We start from the raw sequence: 23229 nt of genomic DNA, 5'->3' as shown, positions 1-23229 counted from the left end.
GAAAAATTTACATATTTTGACTTTTTCTAATTAGTAAAAAGTTTATAATAAATAATGAAAAAATAGAAAAACAAATTACCTAAATTTTGAAAATAAATTGCTTTCAACAAAAAACCAAAAAAATAAACACCACCTTCATGAATTCAAGAGTAAAACATTTATTGAAGAAAATTATAAGTGTCCATTAAAAATGATTAATCTAAATATAAAGTTTGAAGGTTTTGTTTAAAAGCCTTTGTATAAGTGCAACCTCAATCTCAAGATTGAACCTAAATAAAAGTAGTAGAGGTCAAGATTGGATTATACTATAAATTGGAGTTTACAACTCATCTTCTTTTTCTCTCCATTTATTATCTACTTATCCATTTATTCTCACATAATTTGTCACTTACATTCATCTAAGTTAAAATTATTTAAATGTGTAAAAAGTGACATTGAATCAATTCACTCCCCTTTGGATAATTACCTTACATTCATTAATACATCATCCTAACAAATACTTATTTTTCATATTTATTTGATAAAATTATACTAATCATTTTAGTTATAAGCATATGAATAATTGTGAGAAATTTGTTAAACACAAAATGTCTCTTCAAGAGACTTTTAGTTAACAAAATTTTGAAGGAAAGACGTTTAAAAAGAAAAAAAGTATTTGTTTGATAATTATTTTCGAAAACAATTTTGAAAAATAGATTTTGAGAATAATTTTTGAAAACTATTAGAATTTTATAGAATAAAAGTCTATTTGGAAACCTAAATTATTTTTTTTACTTTTTTTAAATATGTTTTAAAATTAATTTTTATATTTAGTATTTTATTTTTAATTATATTACATATTTGTATAATTATTTTTTAAAATAAATATAAAAAAATAAGTGAAAATAACATAAAATAATTACAAATATTTTTAAAAAACACCATATAAAAATAAAAAACAAAAAATAATTTTTAGTTAATAAATGTGTTTATCCATATTTTTTATTTTGAAGAACAAAAAAAAAATTATTGTAAAAAATAGATCCAAACAGACCAAAATCTTGTATTTAGAAAATGAAACTTCAGATGGAATCAAACCCATTTTATTTTTGCATACCTTTTTTTTTTTACTAATTGTATTTTTAAAATATTTTTTTGATATACCGTACAATCGTGAAAAATCCCAGCCAATCCTCAGCGTGAACACATCATGGTGACAGTGAACTGATATTTAAATTCGTCTACAAATTTTTTCGCGATTTCATTTCATTCATCAATTAAATCAAGATTTTTTTTATTCTTAAGTTGGTGATTCAGATGTTTGGTTTAATCTATTGATTTATAATCGGCTTGTTACATAAGTCGATTCTGGTTTTCCACAGTGAAAGAGCACTGGGGGAGCCCTGACGATCAAACCCATTGCCTCTGATTTCACTTTACAAAACCAAATTCTTCTACCTATTGCTGCAAAGCCATCCTACCTATTCACTGATTCTGGTTTGATATACCGTACACTTTTTACTTTTTGTTTTTTTAAATAATAGTAATATTTATATAAAGGGAGATTCTACTGTACACGTCGTCGTTTTGTAGCTTTCTGAACACTTTTGTGGACTCCTAACAGACGGAAACGGTGAAACGCAATCAGCAACTTCAGTCCAGTCATTGTGAGAGCGCGGGAATTCTCTGTCTATCTCCCAACTCGTACCAAATCAAATGGATGGTGTTGCCTCGGTTCCAAAGCTCTGTCTCCATGTGAGTCATTTGAAATATTCGGAACTCGTCCAAATTTCTTTCTGATAACAAATCATTTCTTGCTTCAGCGTCTTTTCAATCTCGTTTGCCTTTTTTTTTCCCCCTAAAATTTCAAATTTGAGTCTACAGTTAATTTCTTCTGCAATTCAAAGATGTCGAATGTCCGAAGATCTTTGCAGATTATCTGTTGTTCTCAAACGCTCTCCAGTTTCAGATCCTCCCATCCTTGGAATTTCTAGTAACATCCTCGCTCTCTTCCCAACTATCCATTTGACTGTTTATTTGTTTATTTACGTATTTTTAAAACTAATGTGATTCGATCATATTCCTGTAACTTGTGCCGATCGATATACACACGTTCCCGCTCACGGATCCCAAAATTAGACATGTAGTAGGCAAAACATGGGTTTTGAGTGTTTTTTTCAATTTGTTGTTGCCTTGTATTCAATGAAGACAGTCTTGGAAATATTTAGTTCTAAGATTAGTTTTTACAAATCAGAATGATTTTTTAAATTTTTAAACAAGAAAGTTCTATGCCCATAAGAAAATGTAAATTTTGTGGAAATGATGAGTTCTATTGTTTTTTGTTCTCAATGAACAGTTTCAGATACAGGTGTTGGAAGCTGCTTGGAAGAGTTTAAGGACCTGAGGTACTCCAGGGATTGGGCTTCATTTGAAAAATGGGGTAAAGTAGACTAACAATTCCTTGCATTCAATCACATTGGGGTTATACTAATTATTCATTAGTTTAGCTGGAGTTTTTCAGCTTCAAGAGGTGTGCTGTTTCATGATCTCAAAGTCAAATTGATGGTTATTACTTATTAGGAGAGAGCTTATGCCTCTAATTGAGTTTTGAAATGACTAAAATAATTAAGTTATGAACTTCTTGTTGTGATGTTGGTGGGAACTCAAAATTATTATAACCCATCTGGTTTAAGCATTCAGTTCTGTTCTTCTAACGCATATGGGACTATTTATGGTAATGGAATGCTTAGCTGGTGCTTGGAACCACATGAAATGTAGTAAAGACTATCAGGATTTTTATAAATGGTTCTAGTTTTAATTTTACTTCTGCCCATTTGATGTTTGTCTTTCTTGATCCTAAATAGGGCTGGTTTCATGTCTTTAAGCTATTAAGAAAAGGAATATATCAAACAGGGGAGCATTTGCACCTGGCCTCACATGCAACCTCCTCTCACAAATGGATTCATCAAGTAGTAAATACACATATGTTCTAAAGCCCGATCTCAAGGGACCAATACTCTGGTAACATGTTAAACCACAAATCGCTCCAATAATTTTAACCATAAGGGAAGGGGCAGATCATGTATATTAAGCTGGTTATCAGGTGGCAATTTTCTGTTGTGTTGAACATTTATTGACACTAACTTGACAAATATTTCTATCCAAATTATTCCATTGGTGTAACTTATACACCACATATTTGAAAGTTTGAGTGTGTTTTTCTTAACCATTCAACAATAGGTAGGTAATTGATAGGGTGCTTGGTTTTATCCTTTTTTTCTTTTCTTTTCTTTTTTTTTTTCTCTTTTACTTTTTCCTATTGAAACTTTCTCATCAAAGTCAAGAGGCTAAATGATGTGTTTGGATAGAAGATAAAAAAGTTTTGGATTATTTTTTCATTCTCATGTTGGACTGGTAGCATATGTGCACTGGACGCCTAGTTATTTAAGTTATAGTAAAGCATTTTGTGCTATTATTCTGTGGATTCTTATTTATATTATTGTGGTGCAGATGGAGAGCTTTCTGTCACAACTACAAGTAAGTCTTATTCGAAGTTAAATTTCCTTTGATTTAATAGAATATTTTGGCATTTACCTTCATGAAAAACCACAGACAATAACATCTTTCATTGTGCTGAATATAATGCAGAAGTAGGCAACCATGCAAGATTAGTGGTCTTGCTATTTTAGTATGTAGTTGGTGATCTATCAATTATCATCAACTGCAAGGTTAAAATTCTTATAATGCTTGGATTTAAGCACATTAGAGCTGTCAACAAGTAAAACAAGATTTCCTTAGTTCCTGGAAGTTATTGAATGTTGTTCGAATAATTTTACAAAATATCAATTCAGAACCATGATAAATAGTTCAATTCACAGTTGTGGCAGTTACCACCAGTGTTGCTATTTATTTTGGAAATTGCAGGCATTTGTGACAGAGAGATTCATCATTATCATTTAAATTTAAAAGAAAGTGTTCCCACCAATATGCTAACAGAGCTACCTTCAAAACCAAAGAATGGGGCAAAATTCAGGTAATGCAGTTTGGCATAACTATTGTGTTGTTCGCTCATATGATTTCATCTCCAACTGCTTGTTGGTTCGTTCTGCAGTGGGACTGAAATATCTCTGTCCACTTTGGAACGCATGGATGACTTACTGGCAGAGATCACTCACTTCTTTCGAAAGGTTGGTTGCTCTATTATTCTCACTTTATTGTCAAATAATGCAGGTGAATTATCTAAAGCAGGGTAGATTTTGAGGACTGTATCAGCTTGCTTGTGAGCTTAAAAATGCACCCTTGTCATGAACACACAACAATTTGATTTAAATATAGTGTTGCAAATACTAGAATGAAAAGAAGTAAAATAGTTATAATTTAGTTCATTGGGGACACACCCTTAAGTGGCATATAATGCAGATGAAAATTATTACAAGTCGTTGAATTGTTGGTGCTTTCATTCTTCTCAAGAAAAAAAAATGATCTTGCTATAAAAGTGTGGCACTCTATGTTACATGGGTTTAGGTATGCGCTAGATGTGAGTGCGTGTCTAGGTATCAAATCCTTTGCATTCCAAAATCTTAGGACATGGGGTTTTGAATGAAAAGAATTTCAACTATGGGAAAAATAAATTGACACCAAACATAAGCATGGTAAGATAAATTATTTATAATGCTACATGGTTAATTGTAGTTAGAAAATATATTATTATATATTTTCTATTTTATTAAGATGCTAAATGTTATTTTACTTTGATTTTACTGCTAATTGTATATGAAGAACCTATATATTATAGGTTTTTTATTTGAATAGGATGTTGAGCAAAATATTTAAGAAAATATTGTACCACATTGTTAGTAAACTTTATTTAGTTTGAAACTTAAAAATTTGTATTGATTTTGTAATAGAACTCTTCTAACACAATAGGTGTTGATAAAATATAATTCACGTTTAAACTCTTATCATTTGAAAATTTTGAATTTTATATATTAATTATTATATCTATCTTTATATTTTATATGGTATTAAGTATTATATTTATCTTTCAATTTTGTCTATTATAATTTAAAAAAAAAAATTAAACAAGATATAAACAAAGACAAAATTGGTAGAATGACTTAGTTTGTTGTTCATTGATATGGAACTTTTAATAATACAAAGTTAAATTAGGATATACAATTAATCTATTCTAATTCATATTCGGATTCCTAGGGATAGAATTGTTGTAGCTATACAAAACATAAGAGGAAACAAACAAATCCTTGATTCTCTTGTGTATCTCAACACTTCTCCTCAAGAGGATGCAAAAAATATTTTTCATGTCAAGCTTGTCTAAGAATTGATGAAATATTGAGCTTGATTGACCTTTAGTGAGAAAGTCGGCTAATCACTTAGTTGAAGCAACATAAGGAGTATAGATTTGCTCACTTTCTTTGATGAAGTATTCTTCAATTTCTACGTGTTTTGTTCTATCATGATGGATTGAATTATGTGCTATGTTTGTGGTAGTTTTGTTATCACAACATACCATCATAGGCACTTGAGTCTTGACTTTGACATTTACAAGCATTATTTCAATCCAAAGTAGCTCACAAATTCCTTGGACCATTGCCCTAAATTCAGCCTCTGCATAGCCACCATTGACTGCTTCTGACTCCTCCAAGTAACAAGATTACCTCTAAGTAGAGTGCAATACCCTATAGTAGATCTCCTATTAGTTAGTGATCTTGGCTAGTTTGCATCGATGTAAGCCTCCTATTAGTTAGTGATCCTGGTCAGTCTGCATTGATGTAAGCCTCTAATAGGATATTACCATCATGTTGGTATAAAATTCCCTTGCTCGGAGAAGAGTTGAGAAACTTGAGAATTCTGTACATAGCTTCCAAGTGAGATTTTAGTGAAGAATGCATGAATTGACTTACAATACTCACAATAAAAGCAATATGAGGTTTGGTTTGTGAGAAATAAATGAGCTTCCTACTATCTTTTGATAGCTTCCTCGGTCAACAAGAGCCTCCTCCTTTATGTCCCCAAGCTTATGGTTGGCCTCAATTAGCGTTTCTACTGGCTTGCACCTTAATAATCATGTTTCCTTGAGTAAATCCAACATATATTTTTGTTAGGATATAAAATGCCCTGTTTCGATTTTGCCACCTCAATTCCTAGGTAGTGTTTAAGACTTCCTAGATCTTTAATTTCAATTTCAGCTGCCAAATAAGACTTTGAGTTTTCGAATCTCAACTAAATCATCTCCAGTAACCACAATTTCATTCACATACTCACAGAAACAAACTTAATCTTATTTACCTGAATGACCCTTTGAATGAATTAGTGATAATCTCGAGTCTTCAAGTCCATTGTAAATCCTAGGAAATACATAGAGTTGGATCTAGTAATATTTAGAACGTAAACTAACTAATCTAACTAGCTAACAATCTCTCCTTTTGGTAATTTTGTGACAAAATAATGATTACATAAACCTTCTATTACTCTCAACAGGAGTTTACATATTACATAATCTCTTGTGTCTAAACCAAATATCCTAACTCTATGATCTTTAATTAACAAGCTACAAATCCTGAAAGATCTTTGAAATCCTTGACCTGCACTCAAACAATACTACCCATGAAAAGCAGTGTGTAGTAAAAAGAATAATCATACAATAAATAATGAATGTCACAAGCCCACTATCTTGTTATAAATAGTCAATTTAGTAACCAATCATCAAAACTCTCCAAACATCACCTCCACTCAAAACAAAAATGATCATCTTACCTTTTTGTCACAAAAATGACAGAGAGCACCATATACGGTAATGGAAGCCAAGATATGCTGAAAATGTAATATCATAAAGGTACTGAAAACGACATCCAAAACATACAACGACATCCAAAATATATAATGTCAATATACAGACAAGCCATAACAAATCTTGCTTGATTTGTCTACTTGGGGAAAAGGCTTGGAGCTTGGACTGCATTGGGTAGATACCCAGGACTCAACAACAGTTAGGCATTCGTCCATGTGCTGACATCGATCATAAAACTCATTGACACAAGTGTCAATGTGTGCTCGAAGATCGTCTACACTGGTATCCACATGAACTTGTAGTTGGTCGATCAAGGCCACAAACCTCTCCAATGGCTGAATTGAGCATCCTCCAATAGTCTTGGCAAATGCAGTAGCAGCTGATTGGGAATTGCCAACTTGTTCATGGCTACTGTGAGCTCTGGATTGTGGACTTCAATGCTGTCTCCTTCCCTGGTCCATCCTCAACATCTAGACCTCCTCATCAGCAACATCATGAGTAGCTAGTTGTCTGCAAGTGTGGCTCACATGCTTAGACCAAGAGCTCTCATCAATGGGAGTTGTTTGATAAAACACAGTTAAGTCAAGCTGGAGAACAGAATGGCGAATGAAACACTCCCTTGGCCTGAAGAGTCTCCATAGGAGCTCATTGTCAAAGGACAGCTTTGCTGTCCACACTTCTTTCCTTATTTTAGCCCACAATTCTTTCCTCATTTTAGCCCACAATTCTTTCCTTATTTCTCCATTTATTATTCTGTACAGTTAGCATATATTATTTGACAGATTATAGTTTACATGTATAGGACTAGAATCATGCGGGGATTTATTTACTTTTATTTGCTTTCCATGTATAGCATCTTTGTAAAGTCTATATATAATATACAAAACTCAAGGCTAAGGTATTCGGCCATTCACATAATATTTTGACATGGTATCAGAGCTTGTGTTTTGAACCTAGAGTTTAAACGCTTTCTAGTTTTTCTTTGGGTTTTCTCGGATTTAGCCCTAGGGGCTCTCGGATCTAGCCCTAGCGGCTCTCGGATCTAGCCCTAGGGGCTCTCGGATCTAGCCCTAGCGGCTCTCGGATCTAGCCCTAGCGGCTCTCGGATTTAGCCCTAGCGGCTCTCGGATTTAGCCTTAGTGGCTCTCGGATTTAGCCTTAGCGGCTCTCGGACTCTAGCCTAGCTTTTGGGTTCTATTTTTTTTTTTTTTTTGTGGTTGTGACAACACATCTGTAGTGTGATCTTGGAGTTTTCTTTGGGTTTCTTCGCTTCTAGGCTCTTGGAGATCTTCGATTATTTGGAGGTTTGTTATCAGATTTAGGCTCTTTGACGATGTTTTTTTTTTGGTTCCTAGGCTATTTATGTCTTCGTAATGTCTGGAGAATATTCTATTGTTCGTTTCAATGGCAAAAAAAAACTATCTTCGTTGGGAGTTTTAGTTTAAGATGTTTGTGAAAAGTAAGAAGCAAGACAGAATCTCTAAGTCATCTATGGAATCTAAGTACCGGGCGATGTCTCTTGCTTATTCTAAAATCATTTGGTTTCGAGCTTTGCTTGCGGAGTTAGATTTTTCTGAGACCGATCCTACACCTCTACATGCCAATAATACAAGTGTTATTCAGATCACGGCCAATCCTATCTATCATGAGCGCACAAAGCATATTGAAGTGGACTGTCACTCTATCCGTGCAGCCTTTGAAGCTCGTGTTATCACTCTTCCACATATTTCCACTGACTTACAAATTGCTGATATCTTCACCAAGGCTCTACCTCATCATCGATATTGCTTGCTAAGTAGCAAATTGATGCTTGTTGATCAACCTGCATCAATTTGAGGGGGGCTGTCAAAGGACAGCTTTGCTGTCCACACTTCTTTCCTTATTTTAGCCCACAATTCTTTCCTCATTTTAGCCCACAATTCTTTCCTTATTTCTCCATTTATTATTCTGTACAGTTAGCATATATTATTTGACAGATTATAGTTTACATGTATAGGACTAGAATCATGCGGGGATTTATTTACTTTTATTTGCTTTCCATGTATAGCATCTTTGTAAAGTCTATATATAATATACAAAACTCAAGGCTAAGGTATTCGGCCATTCACATAATATTTTGACACTCATGATGTCTATAATGAACTAGGTGAGATCAATCAGATGTCCAGTCAGTATATAATGAGTAATACACACAGTCACTCTCCGGATCTGGGTCCAATGGGAGATAGGTAGAAAGTGTAGCTGCAAATATGGCAAGAAGCCAAGCTGACTTAGTAAAGGTAGCAAGGGAGATACATACGAGCTGATCACGTGGGGCTTTGAACAAACTCACAGGAATCTCCTAGAGCTCAGAGGTAATCAAGGTAGGGACCATGGGAAGAAAGACAGGAAGCTCCTCGAATAGACTAACAAAGGGGGAGATTGTCAAGCCTCTGGGTGAACTGTTCTGCTGAGCCCCTAGATCAGACATTTATGAGAAATCATTTTGACAGGGGTTGTAGGATCTCACATTAAACAAAAGGAGGAAGCAAGGGTTATTGTTGCTTGTCTATGATCATATACCAGGATGTTGAATTAATGAATTTTATCTAGCAGAAACATAGTGATTTATTTATTTATTTAATTGTTGTCCCCAAGAGTAGATATATTAACAACCTTTTAATTCTTATCTCTTTCATCCTGTCATGTGTTCAAAGAATCTAGGGTGGAATGACTTTCACATAGCAAATGTACATATTATCCGTGGACCAAGTTTAATTGCTAATATGAGTTGCTGGACTTTACACAGGAAAACTGTTAGTATCTTGCACTACAGAGGAGATTTTATTGGTCCTTAAAGATTTCAATTACTTGTATAATGTTGATAAGTGATATGTCCATGTTAATTAATGGTTAAAACTAATCCTGCTTTCCATATTTCTCTCCAAAGTCAATGGTTCTTGAAACTTTTTTCTCTTATATTTCTTTTTATTCACTACATTTTCTGTTTCTCCATTGTTTTTGCAGATGCTCGTTTTAAAGATTCCTGTAAGTTCAACTTACTACTTTGATTCTCCATATATTTAAGGTTTAAATAAATATCTAGTGTTTTGAGGAAACTTTGCTAAAGAAGCTGAAAAGAAGTTGATTTTTTATTTCCTTGGACAGATACAGAATCTTTTAGGTTTTGGTTATAGCACAGACCTCTTGCATTTTGAAATAGTGGTGACCTTTAATAAAGATTAGCCACAAGGGAATATTAACCATTCACACTGACACCTTGTGGTGGACTCAATTCTTTTTGGCTCACCTATTGCGCTCATCAAAGGGAGTCAGCACTAGACTCCCAACACCGAACTGGTGGAGTTCCATCAAATTAAATGGGTGGCATTTCCTTCTTAAGCTGTCATTTGTTTGGAGGTGCATCAAAGGATGTTATTACCTAAAAAACTGAAAGCTCTGCGTGCGTTATCACTTTGCTTGTGGGCACTAATTTTCCATTGTGATAAACCTTCATGAAGAAAACTATGCTAGATGGGTTGGATGGCAAGCTATGTATTGACTGTCTATGTTACTCTTTTTTTTTCTTCATAATGTGGAAGCCTTTGCAGTAGAAGTGTTGGAAAATATATATAAGAGGTTCAAACTAATCGCTTGGTTTTTGGCTGAAGAACTCCCTTTTTATGTATTTAAGCAGCTAGATACTGCCTTTCTAGAAAACTCTTAAACATCATTTTGATAGAAATAGAGAATCAGATATGATGCTACATAGCATGCAAACTTTCATTCTCGATTAGTGAGTGAAATTTGAATATAAAATAAGCAATGGTAATGAATCTTGCATAAAACAGCAAGCCTGCAGTATAGAGCACCACCTCATTTCTGGCTGCCATTCCTGTTGAAGGCAAGAAAATGGAAAACATTGACTTTATAGCTGGCAAGCTTTCATTTGTATTTGATTTGAAGTAGTAAGCCTTTCTTGATGATTTTTGATCCTTGCATTAGCTATGTTTTTCCTTCACTGATCAGAATATTATTTACAGCCTGGATGAGTTATCTTCTACCTACTCTGTATCTCTTTGGTATTTTGTTTAGTTGGAAACTAGCATTGACTAACTGATCAGTTTTGATTCTTGTTCAGAATATTGCAATTGAACTGGTGATTGAACATGGTGATATTCTTGGATCACGATATGGAAATTTTATTCAAGCAAATGAGTGCAACCATTTACCTTCTCCTATGTCAAATATAGAATGTCTGAAATCAGGCCTTGAAGATTTTGTTTGTAAGCATGGAAACAGTCTAAATGAGAAGTGTTTTTCTTGCTTCCCTAACAGGTAAATTTATCATGAATTCTCACCCAGCTTCAAGTTTATTTCTCGGACTGAATTTGCACTTATTTTTGAGTTGTTAGGATTGTCCAGGATGCTCTGCACCACTGGCTGAAAATTTTCAGCAAGAGTTTATGGTAGTTTTGTTGCATTTCAATAGATTTGGGTCAGCTAGACAATTTCCTTTTCACTACCTTGCTGTTTCAATGATCATTTTTAATTCCTATTGCAAAGTGGAAATCTATAGTTCAGGTAGTCTTTATGATCATTTTAACTTGAACGCTTCCTTGTTATAAGCAGGCATTGTTTGGTGTTTCTTCACCTTCTCATTTTTGGGCCATGTGTGCACTTGTATTGTTTTTGTAAGTATCGTTATCAAATAACCATCTCATTGACCAAGAAATTTGAGGCATGCTTCCCTATATCGAGCAATTCATGACCACTAGGAATTTGGTCAACTTCATTCACAATGATCAAGAGTAGATTATAAGGAATAGTCATGTGAATATTTTTATATGTTATCAGTTGTCATTTTACCATTATCTTTTAGCATTTATGCTTCCTTACCCCTCCTAGTATCAAATGATTTAATTCTTCAAGATGGATTGCCACTTAATCTCTGAAACCATTCTTCTTACACTATTATGGTGGAGCTTCTGATTCTCCCTTCTATGAAATTTTGTCAAATATAGTAAGTAATATTTTTCAGCATTATCACCAGCAAATATTGAGGAGACTTTTTGAGTGATTGGTGTTTAGTGTTTTACTGCATTATTTTTCCTACCTGTAATGTTGCTTTGCATTTTTAAATTTCCACCTGCTCAGCTTTCATGCTTCCTTTCTATTCGTACTGAAATTATTTATGAGACAGCAGTTTGTTCCATTATAGTGTGCTCAACTATACAGTTGCTGATTTCTAAAGGTTGTAAATCATGTCAGATGAGACCTTAAACTTTTTCTTGATGATTCAACCTTAAACTATTTTCTTCTTCACTTCTTAGGGAGCATCTAAAGGTTGGAAGTGGATTAGCATGCCGTGCAGAAAGCCAAAGAAGCACTGGGCAGGTAATGGAAGCTGTGATTATAATAAGTGAATCATCAGAACCACCCAGTCCTTGCTTCAGTGCATCTGGTCCAAAAACAGAGGCTAGTATCATGCTATTCCTATCTTTAGCTTTCATTTTTCATTTTTAAGTTATAGACTTCTTTAAGGGAAGAGCTCTGAGTTGTAATTTTTGAATAGGACTTGAATTACCTATTATTAGGGCTTCAACTTGAGTGGATCATGTAGGATGCAATTGAGATTGTAGGAAAATTTATAAAAGAGATTATAGGAATATTTTGATTTATTTTCTTTTTTTCTTCATATTGTTATAGGCTTATAAATATCCTTGTAACCTCATTCGGAAGGTCATGAACATGAGATTAATTCTCTTGCCTTCAACATGGTATCAAAGTATGATTGCCCTAGAGCTGCCATCCCTCCATCCTAATTATGCCAGCATCTTTTTCCCCCCTGTCAGTCCTTAACCCTCAACCTTCACATTTAAGCCATCAGTCCTCCTTGATACCTTGCTATTCACTATCATCTCAAAGTCTCCTTATGCTGCTGCTATTTTTTACGACTTTTTTTTTTTTTCATCTCTTGAATGTCTACCCCTCTTCTTGATCTCTTGCTTGGATCTTGAAACTTATTTTTTTCTGAGACATCATGTGTGACAATGTTCCAACTAAAGACATACTCTTCTATGGCTTTATGACTAATTCAAATCAAATGGATCTAATTATCTTCCATGGTTTTCTTGAAGGCATGGGGTAGGATTTCTCGTATCTGGTAACCTAAATCTACATATGCAAAGTTAATTGAAATTTGGGAAGTAGGGGATGCACTAGTCATGATTTGTCTTTGGAACAACATAGAACTAGAGGTATTGTGTCTCCTATCTCATTTTTAGTAAGTATGTTTGGAATTGGCTGAGATGTGTTATTTTTCCACAAATATCTTGCTTATCCAAAAAGGCATCAGTCTAACAATATTACATTATTACTTGGAATTCAAGGACATGTAGGAAGAGTTGAAAGTCTATCAGCCTTTGACTTTAGATCTAGAGATTCAGAAGCACCACTAAGAAGAATTTTGCTTGGCCAAATTCATCTCTGGTATTTGGCCAGAGCTTGAACTCACAGATACTTTCAAGTGAAAAAGAACCCACTGTTGGATAAGCATTTGTCCATGCTAGCATGCCATCTTAAACCCCTCTAAACTTAACAAATTTGATACATTAACCTTTGCTGCTCCTATTGGTTGCTCAACTTCTCCACTTGGAGCTTATGGTGAATGTGGAGACTGTAACACCCACAGTTGGTTGAGGAGGTAGTGGCATCAAGCAATGTACTCATTTTGGTTGAAGTAATCATACTGTTGATTTCTATTTGGAGCTTCTTGGTACTTGCACCCTAGCTAATTAGGCTATTATTATGGGGAGATGCTTGCTACTATTGTTTAGGAGCAAGTTACACTTCTCAAATCAGAATATGATTTTCTTGTCAAAAATTCTATTCTTCCATCTACTTCCACTGCCACTTTGGGTAATTCAAGTAGTACTCATCTTTGTTCCTCAACCATCGCTCTTGGATTTTTGGTCTTGGAACATCTCATCATATGATAGGTAATTTCTTACTTCTTTCTAATCTTTCTCCATTTCCACCCTTTGATACTATCGCTAACAGTTCTAAATCACCCATTCATGGGGGTTGGAATAGTTAGCATGTCAATTTCCATTTCAATATATCTTCTGTTACCAAACTTGCCTTTTACTTGTACTGTTTGGTCATATTTAAATATATTTTATCCATTTAAGTTGAGAATCCTATATTATCTTGTTATTCCTAAGTTCAGCTCCCAGTACTGATGGCTCAAAATATTTTGAGGAAAAATGTTTTAAACTAAATGGTGGGAGTGTGGTCATAGGTCCTTCTAGGCCTCCATACATTACATAACAAGAATCAAAGAACTCCTAATCTTCGAATTCAGGCATTGAGAACAACAGCAACTTATTGCAGTTGGACTTGGCTGCTAAGTGATAAAATCCATGACTCATTTAATTATTTTCATTCTCTATTCACTTTGCAGCAACCTAGGTGGCCAATTTGTGGATTGATCTTCATCCTCAATCCAATGATGTCAGTTTCAGCTCCTTAATAGAGGCAGAGTGCTAAAATTAGCATATAGTCGATCTGCGGTTGGAAATTTAGTTGGACTGTGTATGGTAACCATAGCAGGTCATAATATATGCCACTAAAAATGCTTATTTCATGGATAGCCACATCATTACGGTGATTGGTCACCATTTTCCAACACATGCAGCTGGCTTCTGGCATAGAGGAACCTGGTTAGTGTGACGGGCATTGTAATTGACATTGAGAACAAAGAAATTAAGAACCTTAGAAAGGACTAATACTGTCATTCATGAGCAGTGTGGTTTCTAGAAATCCTCATCTATAAGTTCAGTCCGAGAAAATGATGATCATTTTCTTTTTCCTCATTCTTGCTTGAGCCTGTCTTGCTAAACTATAGAAAATTTGGTGTTTGCTGACTTCAGTGAATGTACTCATTTATTGTATTCAATCATAGCCCATGCTTGTTTATAGTTTCACTGGGATGAACTGATGAAATTTATTTCCAGGTTTTGTGTTTCTATGACTTCTCACCTTGTGCAATCTCCCAGTCATCTATGAATGCACTTATCAGCATTGACTGGAAAAATTATGGTTTGACTTTGAGAAGCTTTGTGGATCAAAATGGCTCTGCATTACTAGAATGGGAGGATTTGCCAACTTATGCCCATATCGATATTGTCCTCCATTGTTACCATAAACAATATCCATTATTGTATTTTATGCATCTTCTTATTGATATTGCCCAAGAAATGACCTTAACATGTTTCCTATCAAAAAAATGACCTTAACATGTTTAACAAAATAAAACATGCCTTTTTGTTATAGCTCCTATGCTTTAGTGTATATGTTATATGCTTTTATGTATCTAGTCCTTGACTTGTTGCTAAGATCATGATACCACCAGCAAAGCGAAAGACTGAACTTGACCGGAATCTTATAAAAAAGGCTGTAAAGCTTGCATTGGATGATTTGAAGGCAAAATATACTGGACTTCTTCTCAGTGCACATGCACTTAAGGTGACTCTCTCTCTCACACACACATACACACACACATTTTAATTTTTAGGTGCACCAATTCCTCAGAAAAAAGTCTTTTAGGTAATGGCTATCATAGATTATAATAGTGGGTCCTTCAATACGAAATTAATAAAACAAATTTGTTCATCTAACATGTATTTTAAATTTCTTAATACAATTTTTGAAAAAAAATTATCAGGTGGGACATTATTATTTATTTACTTTTAGTAACCTTGGAATTAATTTGGTATTTGTATAATTTTTGGAGGATCTCTTGTGTGTATAGTTTGTGTTTATTTTTCTGGGTGTTAGTATAGATCCTTATTTTCGAACTAATCAAAATATTTCGGGTCTGTTTTTAAGAATTGTTCTCAAAAAATATTTTTCTCTGTTTATTCTTTGTGAAGGTAGTACACATTTATGCAGAAGTCCTCAAAAATATTCTTCATATTATCAGTTGTCACTCATAGCACTTTATAAAAAAAATTGAAAACATTTCAAATTTGTTCTAAAAAACACCATATTTTCATAACAAATTCTTAAAAATTGTTTTTTTTTTTGTTATCAAAAGTTTGTCAAATGTGTTTTCTAAATTGGAAAACTCTTTTTTGTTCTAAAGAACAAAAAACTGTTTTCAAGAATAATTTCCAAACAGGGCCTTCTTTTTTGGCTTTATCTTTGAGGGATGCTCTATTGAGAAACTTTGGGCAAAAATTCATATTCCTATCATCTCCATTATCAATAATCATTATCAATAATGGAGGTTTTTGCTTGGCTTTGATCATGGATGTATCCTTGGCAAAACATATTAAATTTTTCTATATGTTTATTCCTTCCTGAGAGATTTAACATTTTCTGTTTTTTGTTTCCATGGTGTGAGCAAGTTGTATCAGAGCTATTATCTAGTCAAACTATTTTCTCTTTAGTTCATAATAGTATTATTTTAAATTATGTTAGTATATCTCACATTTGTGCAACTGGTTGTTCTTACCCTTGTCAGATTCCACATGGAAAGTACATTTTACATTTAGATGATAGATGGCGCTATGCCATGACTCAATTCAAAAGCTATGAAAATCTCTCTAGTGATGCATCCATAGGCTCAATAAATCAATGAACAAGATTAGGAGACAACTTAAAAATGAATTGTGAATCCTGCTTCCTGCATCAATTTTTTTTATTTGTTGCAAGAAACACAAAATGTGGTGCTTGATGCTTCCTATTTGCTACTTGGTTCACAAGGATTTTGATCTATCAATTTTAGTTCTCAATATTGGTAGCTGACTTTTTATCACTGTCTTTATCCTCAGATTTGCAGTTATGCCCCTGATCTTGCAAGATCAATCTCGGGCCTGATCTTGTCTTCAAGTGACTCAGACTTCCAGAAAGAATGCCTTTCTCTTCTTGGATTGCAGTCTCAAGAAGTTGAAGGAGAAATTGTTGAAGATCGCATTAAGGAAAAGATTATTTCAGTTGTAGAGATTAATGATAGAAAGCCACAAAGGAGCAGAGAAGCTCCATCTTTTCTTTTTGAAAATGACTGCATCCAGGAACAAGACCTCCAAGCCAAAGAATACGAAGGTGAGGAAGCCTTTAATTTGTTCTATCCATGAGCAAAGGAATCTCTTAGTCTTGCATTCTGTCAGCTCCCATGAATATTTTGATGAATTCTACCTCATGATAAATTGAATATGCCTCTGTTATCTGCATGGAAAATTGTTCTTACATATAACCCTGGTCTCTAGTTTGCCCCAGCACGGTTTCTTACTGCTGGGCTTGCAAACTAGAGCTCGTGACAGAAGATGGATTTGAGCCTCTCAAAGCTCCTCTCTGTTACATCATTTTCCTGAATTATGTCAACTGGGCCTTAATTATATGATTTTGCGGTTTAGGACTGTTTGAATTACAGAATTGGTAATGAAGGAGGACTTGATTGTAAATCAACTGTGAATGTCATAAACTTTATGACATGCAGTAAGGCACATTAAGAAAATCAAAGGAAAGAATATAATGAAAAGGGCCCAAACCCCAACAAACAATAGATTTCCATTGTAGACTACGATTCCTGGTATCTTCCTTGGTACCTTTCAATTGGCATAATCCGGGGGTATTACAGGTTTACAGGTGTGGTTCCCTTTATCTGTGCACTTGAATGGAGGGTGTGTAATGTGACTTCCCATCTTGCCTTCTGCTATCAAATTCAAAAGGCCAAAAATAAATTGATGTGGCCCAATTTTCCATGCATATATTTAGGTTTGATTTTACCAGTTGGATGCGAAATTTAAGTGGTGTTGGTCATCCACCATTTTCAACATCCACTGCCTTTTCTATTTGGCTTACATCATAAAGACTACTCTTTATTTTTTTATTCAATGAATTGTTGGAAGATTGCAGCAGAATACATTCACTGTTGCTATGTTTGGCTGTGGAGATAAATGGAGGTAAAATTTCCAACTACTTTACCTGCTTTTTCTCCCTTTGTTGCGGAATTGTGTGGAATTGTAAATATAGTCATAGATGTTTCCACCACCATCCACACAGTAGGGGGTGGTTAGCGATAGCTTTCCTCTCGTTCCCACCGTTCACTATTCATCCGGGAATCTTATCACTCATCAGCAAGGATCCAATAGAGGTGGTGGATTATCTATTTTATTTTGATGGCTATGGCAGAGTAATCCTGACCTATCAGAAGGTTGCCAGGTGTATGGTATGACGATTGTCGCATCCACACCACACATCTTGATGGAGGCCTCTTCCACCTCCCCAATTTCACAATGATCTTTGGATCCATGCCCCTGGCAATGTGGATGGTGCGTAATTGGACTCCTACCATCTAGTACATTTTAATTATATTTTTTATTTGCCTTGTTTAATAGTCTGGAAAGAAAGCGAAGACATTAAAGCACATGAAATGGAAATTGCCAATTAATTTCAAGAGTAGTCTTGACCATTCAATTTGATTAGTACAAAAATATTCTTATAATTCTATTATTGGATGTTTACAAATATCTTTTCACTTGAAAGTATTCCATGGACTGAGTTTTTTTATTTTGTAATTTTTATTTTTGGAGATATTGTAAGACAGAGGTGCCATGGAATTTGAAGGGGAGAAACAAAGCCATAGGCCAAGTCACAAACTATTAGCTATATATACTTCCAAGACAAAGGTTGTACGTTCTTTTGCTTTGGCATAAGCATAAGCATGACTTCAGATACATATATATATATAGTTTCTCAGTATATTTGTTAAGTCCGAGAAAAAAGAAAAAAAGAAAAAAAGAAAAAAAAAAGACCAAGTAGCCTTTGGAAAAGGTATTAAATAGAAAAAGAGATAGATCACACCCTGAGCTTCAATACACTCTCTCCTAAAGATTTGTGATCTTCAAGCAGCAGAGGGTGCGGGAATATAGGAGATTGCAGGCTCAGGCATGGAAGCCATGATCGATGGCCTAGAGAATCCTTCTCCCTCTGGAACACTGTCCTCAGCCTTGAAATCCAGAGACTTATCATTGTAAATGTCCCACCATTTGGCTACCAACATCTTGATGTCCTCTCTCTCCATGTTTGCTTCTTTCCCAGTGTATCTCCATGGCTTTGATCCCTATTTTTTATGCAAAGAAAATAGAAGATTATAATTTAGAGAACTAAGAAATTGAAAAGATAACCCCATGTTTTAATTTAATTTAGCTTAAATGGATGAGGAGTAGACTTACAGCAGCACAGTAGTGCACCACCTTGACCTGGTCGAGCTCAACGTTCTCCGGGTGGCGCCACAGCATTGCTAGAACCAAGTTGTATACGAGAGGGATGGGCTTGTACATGTGTTGGAAGAACATGTTCAAGAAATCCTATATTCCACGAATACGCAAGTACTTTGAATGTCAGAAGCACATAAGATTTGTGGCTTACTTCATATAAAAGCAGTTTACTATGTTTGCTTTCCACTTTTTCTCTTTATTCTTCTCCTTGTAGAATGATGCTCATGCTAATGATTTTACAGTAATCCCTATTAAATTCTAAATTTAATCAAAACCACTTAACTGCTCATCATCATCATCATCATCATCATCAGCTTATTAAAATTATCCCTGGTGATGGTGGCATATATATACATATAGATCGCTATATTTGCATGTATGTTTGCTTTAATCATGAAAATTATGGTTAAGTAAAAATTATGAGACTCACTTGCTCGGCAAAGGCGGTCGGAGGAGTGATCCGTAGAGTATGGAGAAGGCTTTCATAAGTCAAACGGCTAGGCTCAAAGACGAACATCCCAGCGTTGAAGTACAAAGGTGGAGGTGAACCCATCTCAGCGGGCCAAGTCACCTTGTCCGGGCACTGCTGGCAGTAGCCGACGGAGTACTGGGGAGTGTGACTCCATGTCTTCTCACAGAAGCAGTCCATTACCGCGTAAAAGTAGCCGTCCGGGGCGTCCATAAGGTGGTCTATGTTGTCGTAAACTTGGATATCAGCATCCAAATACACCATCTTGCTGTATTCCTCGAACTGCATGCATTGTTTAATTTACAGCATATATGTTTAGTACAACAAACTTTGTCAAACAAGTAGTACGTACTAATACATCTGATTTAATTATAGGAAAGCATATAATAAGTATGCAACATAAAATTAAAGTATGACTTTACTTACATTCCAAATACGGAGTTTGGAATAGTTGATGACGTAGTATGCCATTGCAAACTGGATTTGGTTCTCAGGAGGGTAGATGGGCTCAATCTCACGAATTATGCAGCCCTGAGACTTTAAGATCTCACGGTGCTCCTCAGGCACATCCGGCAACATTGCAACCACAAGAGGGTACGCGCTCTTCACCTTGCGCAAACCCTTAGCCAACCCAACAACACCTTTCACATAGTCCCCGTTTCCAGCTAAAAATGTGACGTAGGCCCCCTTTGAGTAGCCTGCGTTGAGGGTGGAAACCTTTCCGCCGGCTGTAAACACATCTGCGGGCACTCCTGGGGCCATTGTTGTGGTTTATTTGGGGTGAGATTTCAAGTTGGTGCAAGAAAAATGTTAAGGAGAGAGTTGGTGGTGAGGAGGGTTGGGAAAGTAAACCAGCAACACTGTGGATGCCACCCTACTTTGCCTTTGTTCCTGAGTTAGAAACACCAGCCTTAAGCCTCCTTAAATAGACCTCAAATGAAACTTACATGCAAGCTAGATGAACTCCAAATGAAACCCAAACGTGCAAACAAGTGATTGTCATTTTCTAGGTCTTTTTTTTATTTGTTTAACCATTTATTTATTTTTGCATTGTAAGTGGATGGAAAGAATGAAGATCCCCTCTAGTCCAAAGTTACCACACATGTAGCGCCTTATCATCAAAATGGAGGGTTGAGGGTGGGACTGAATCTTTTTTTATTTCTTTTTTAAATTAAAAATGGAAGACAACAAGTTGAGAGTCATTTTCTTTAAGGAAAATATAAGCAAGGAAGGTACCATTTTTTGACGTGAGCATTTTGAAATCAAATTACCGGAATCATCTGCCAACTATTGAGGTGGGTTCCACCAAATTTGGACTTCCCATACACAAAATCTTAACCATTCATCTTTTTCTTCTTTGAAATCTAAAAAAATCACATCCAAATCACCACCAAATCAAAAGGCTAAAAATAGCTGATCATTACCCTTAATGCATGATTACACGTGAGGAATGTAACGAAAGGATTGTACACCATTTCAGTTCTTAATCAAAATTTCTCAAATCCAAGGCTACATTCGTATGAGCTCTTCGATAGTTTCTCTCAAAAAGATTATGAGTCCCCGCACTGATTCTCCTCATGATGAAATCATATACCTATCTGAAATTCATATCTGTGGATAATCCGATCACTCTTCTCCCTTCCCATATAAATTTGCTTAGAATTCCAATATGGGGACCAGCGATTTCAATCGATAAGACTATAACAGTGCATGAGAGATATGATTAATGTCATTGAATTAATTAAATAATGTATGCATGTCACGCTTCTGCTTCTGTTGTCAAATGTTGAATCAGAAATTAATACGTGACAGTTGATACGGACCAAGGCATCATCCTTCGCCACCCATAACAAAAGGAGGGCAAATATGTGGAAAAGAGAAGGCACAAAAAAAAAAGACAAAAACCATAAAAACAAAAACACATGCATCGCTAGGTGAAGTGACGGACGATGACTCCTTCACAACTTGCATAACCCTTGAGCCGTGATCATTACAATATTCTAAAAATCTACCCCTCCCCCATCAGATCTTTCCTGTGTGTTGATGCTGTCACTACTGCACCAACATGTTGTTATAGGGACATTAATTATCTAACATCCCTTTTTTGGTCGGAGCTTGGAGATATCTTCTCACTCAAGTACACAGCAAAGTGGAAAATAGTAGGACAAAGAAGCAACCACACCCACAATCTGAACCATAAAAGTATAAATAATTGAAAAGAAACAAGCTTCTCCATCTCCCTGGGCTACCGATACTGTTTTCTCATCTTTATCACCTTCACCTCCTTTCTTTTCCTATTCTTGCTTTATCAGTTACCACCTTCTCTTTTCTCACTTTTTTTTTTCCTCCCCGGACTCCACGGCACTCCTTTCTCGGTTCCATCTTCAAAACAGTTTCATTTTACAATCACAGTTTATGGTTCAAAAGCAACAACATACTTTGATTGATGGTAGCTTTAGTAATAAACTTAATTATTTAACGAAAATAAAAATCAAAAGTATTTCACTTACTATTATTTTAGGGAGGTAACAGTACTATCTGTATGTCTCTTTGTTTGTACGATCAAATGTATAAAATAAGTGGGAACTGAGATTATGTAAAGAAGTGGGAAGATATGTTGGGATTATTGGCACTGCAAATCTTCCAATATATAATGAATAGGTGCCAAGAAAAAGTAACAAGTGTATCACATGTTCACATCACAATCTAAATTATTGTAAGATAATGTCTATGTGGGCCAATTCCCACTATAACATTTCAGATTAAAAACAAAAAGAAAGACGGGGTTCTACTCTTATCACTCAAAATAATTAAAAAATCATTCTTTTGCATGTTAGATATATTAATTAATTAGTACTAATTAATAAGTTTATCCAATACGTATCCGGTGAAAACAACTTTCTCACTATCAGATCACACCTACCACCAAGTTTGTGGTAATCTTTAAATAATAAATGGTATCAAGATGTTATTTATAAGGAACATGATATTTATATTGAGTCCAAATCCTTCAAGGTTAAGATTTTTTTAAGAAAATTGATAGTTTAACATGGTATCAAAACTTAGTTTAGGAGGAGGTTTTATATTCGAGCCACCTTTCCGCGTTGGATATAAATCCAAATTCTATTTGTCTTTCCAAAAGTGAGCATGAGACACACTTTAAGGAGGAGGAAGGGTGTTAAGGAGCATGATGATATGCATGTGGTAGTTCAACATATACGACATGTATTACTCATAATTTTGTGAAAATGGTGAACTTTTATGTAATCAAAACTCAAACCCTTAAAATAAAAATCACTCAAATTAAGCCTAAATTCCACCTCAAATAAAGTTTGTGATGCCATAAATTAAATTAGATTATGCAAATCATTTTCTTCAAAATCATCATCTTTTTTTTATTTTTTTTTATTTTTTATCAAACCATCCACCAAGAACCCTTAACTCCCAAATTGTCACATATCTAATTTATTAGTTAGATTTACATTTTAGATCTTAGACTACAACATAGGTTACTTTTTTTTTATTATTTATTTTTTTTATCAAACCATCCACCAAGAACCCTAAACGCCCAAATTGTCACATCTCTAATTTATTAGTTAGATTTACATTTTAGATCTTAGACTACAACATAGGTTACTTGTCTTTATTTATTATTTTATTCTTTTGTAATCATTTCTTGAACAAAACCATATTTGTGGAAGTAGTTA

General features: G+C 34.8%; 2 protein-coding genes across 5 annotated transcripts; one reads left to right on the top strand and one right to left on the bottom strand.

Annotated features, from left to right (window-relative positions):
- The first annotated feature begins 1302 nt into the window (after window positions 1-1302).
- On the top strand, window positions 1303-18574 carry LOC117918250 (type 2 DNA topoisomerase 6 subunit B-like). Of its 4 annotated transcripts, none has more exons than XM_034834766.1 (13): window positions 1303-1476; window positions 1604-1734; window positions 1864-1972; window positions 2336-2419; window positions 3490-3516; window positions 3904-4012; window positions 4091-4166; window positions 9794-9814; window positions 10908-11104; window positions 12100-12163; window positions 14785-14978; window positions 15166-15295; window positions 16606-18574. In XM_034834766.1, the coding sequence occupies exons 2-13, from the start codon at window positions 1696-1698 to the stop codon at window positions 16906-16908; spliced, it is 1353 nt and encodes a 450-aa protein (XP_034690657.1). In that variant the 5' UTR covers window positions 1303-1476; window positions 1604-1695; the 3' UTR covers window positions 16909-18574. The 4 variants fall into 4 exon arrangements, with proteins under 4 accessions (XP_034690657.1, XP_034690650.1, XP_034690672.1 ...); XM_034834759.1 differs by having other exon boundaries at window positions 12100-12244; XM_034834781.1 differs by lacking the exons at window positions 1303-1476; window positions 1864-1972 and having other exon boundaries at window positions 1617-1734; window positions 12100-12244.
- LOC117918276 (galactinol synthase 1) lies at window positions 18447-20428 on the bottom strand. The gene is made up of 4 exons (XM_034834793.1): window positions 19949-20428; window positions 19484-19804; window positions 19009-19143; window positions 18447-18896 (listed from the first exon to the last, which is right to left on the bottom strand). The coding sequence occupies exons 1-4, from the start codon at window positions 20282-20284 to the stop codon at window positions 18678-18680; spliced, it is 1011 nt and encodes a 336-aa protein (XP_034690684.1). The 5' UTR covers window positions 20285-20428; the 3' UTR covers window positions 18447-18677.
- Window positions 20429-23229: the final 2801 nt, after the last annotated feature.

The sequence above is a fragment of the Vitis riparia genome, chromosome 1 (genome assembly GCF_004353265.1).
Source record: "Vitis riparia cultivar Riparia Gloire de Montpellier isolate 1030 chromosome 1, EGFV_Vit.rip_1.0, whole genome shotgun sequence".
Classification (NCBI taxonomy): domain Eukaryota; kingdom Viridiplantae; phylum Streptophyta; class Magnoliopsida; order Vitales; family Vitaceae; genus Vitis; species Vitis riparia.
Note: the sequence above shows the minus strand (reverse complement) of the source record. Positions and strands in the feature narration are given on the sequence as shown.

Coding starts and splice junctions, on each gene's coding strand:
- LOC117918250 (XM_034834759.1), top strand. CDS start 1,696: ATGGATGGTGTTGCCTCGGTTCCAAAGCTCTGTCTCCAT. Junction 1,735..1,863: donor TTCCAAAGCTCTGTCTCCAT/GTGAGTCATTTG, acceptor TTGAGTCTACAG/TTAATTTCTTCTGCAATTCA. Junction 9,815..10,907: donor TGCTCGTTTTAAAGATTCCT/GTAAGTTCAACT, acceptor ATTCTTGTTCAG/AATATTGCAATTGAACTGGT.
- LOC117918276 (XM_034834793.1), bottom strand. CDS start 20,284: ATGGCCCCAGGAGTGCCCGCAGATGTGTTTACAGCCGGCGGAAAGGTT. Junction 19,805..19,948: donor CCAAACTCCGTATTTGGAAT/GTAAGTAAAGTC, acceptor CAATGCATGCAG/TTCGAGGAATACAGCAAGAT. Junction 19,144..19,483: donor CGACCGCCTTTGCCGAGCAA/GTGAGTCTCATA, acceptor CGTGGAATATAG/GATTTCTTGAACATGTTCTT.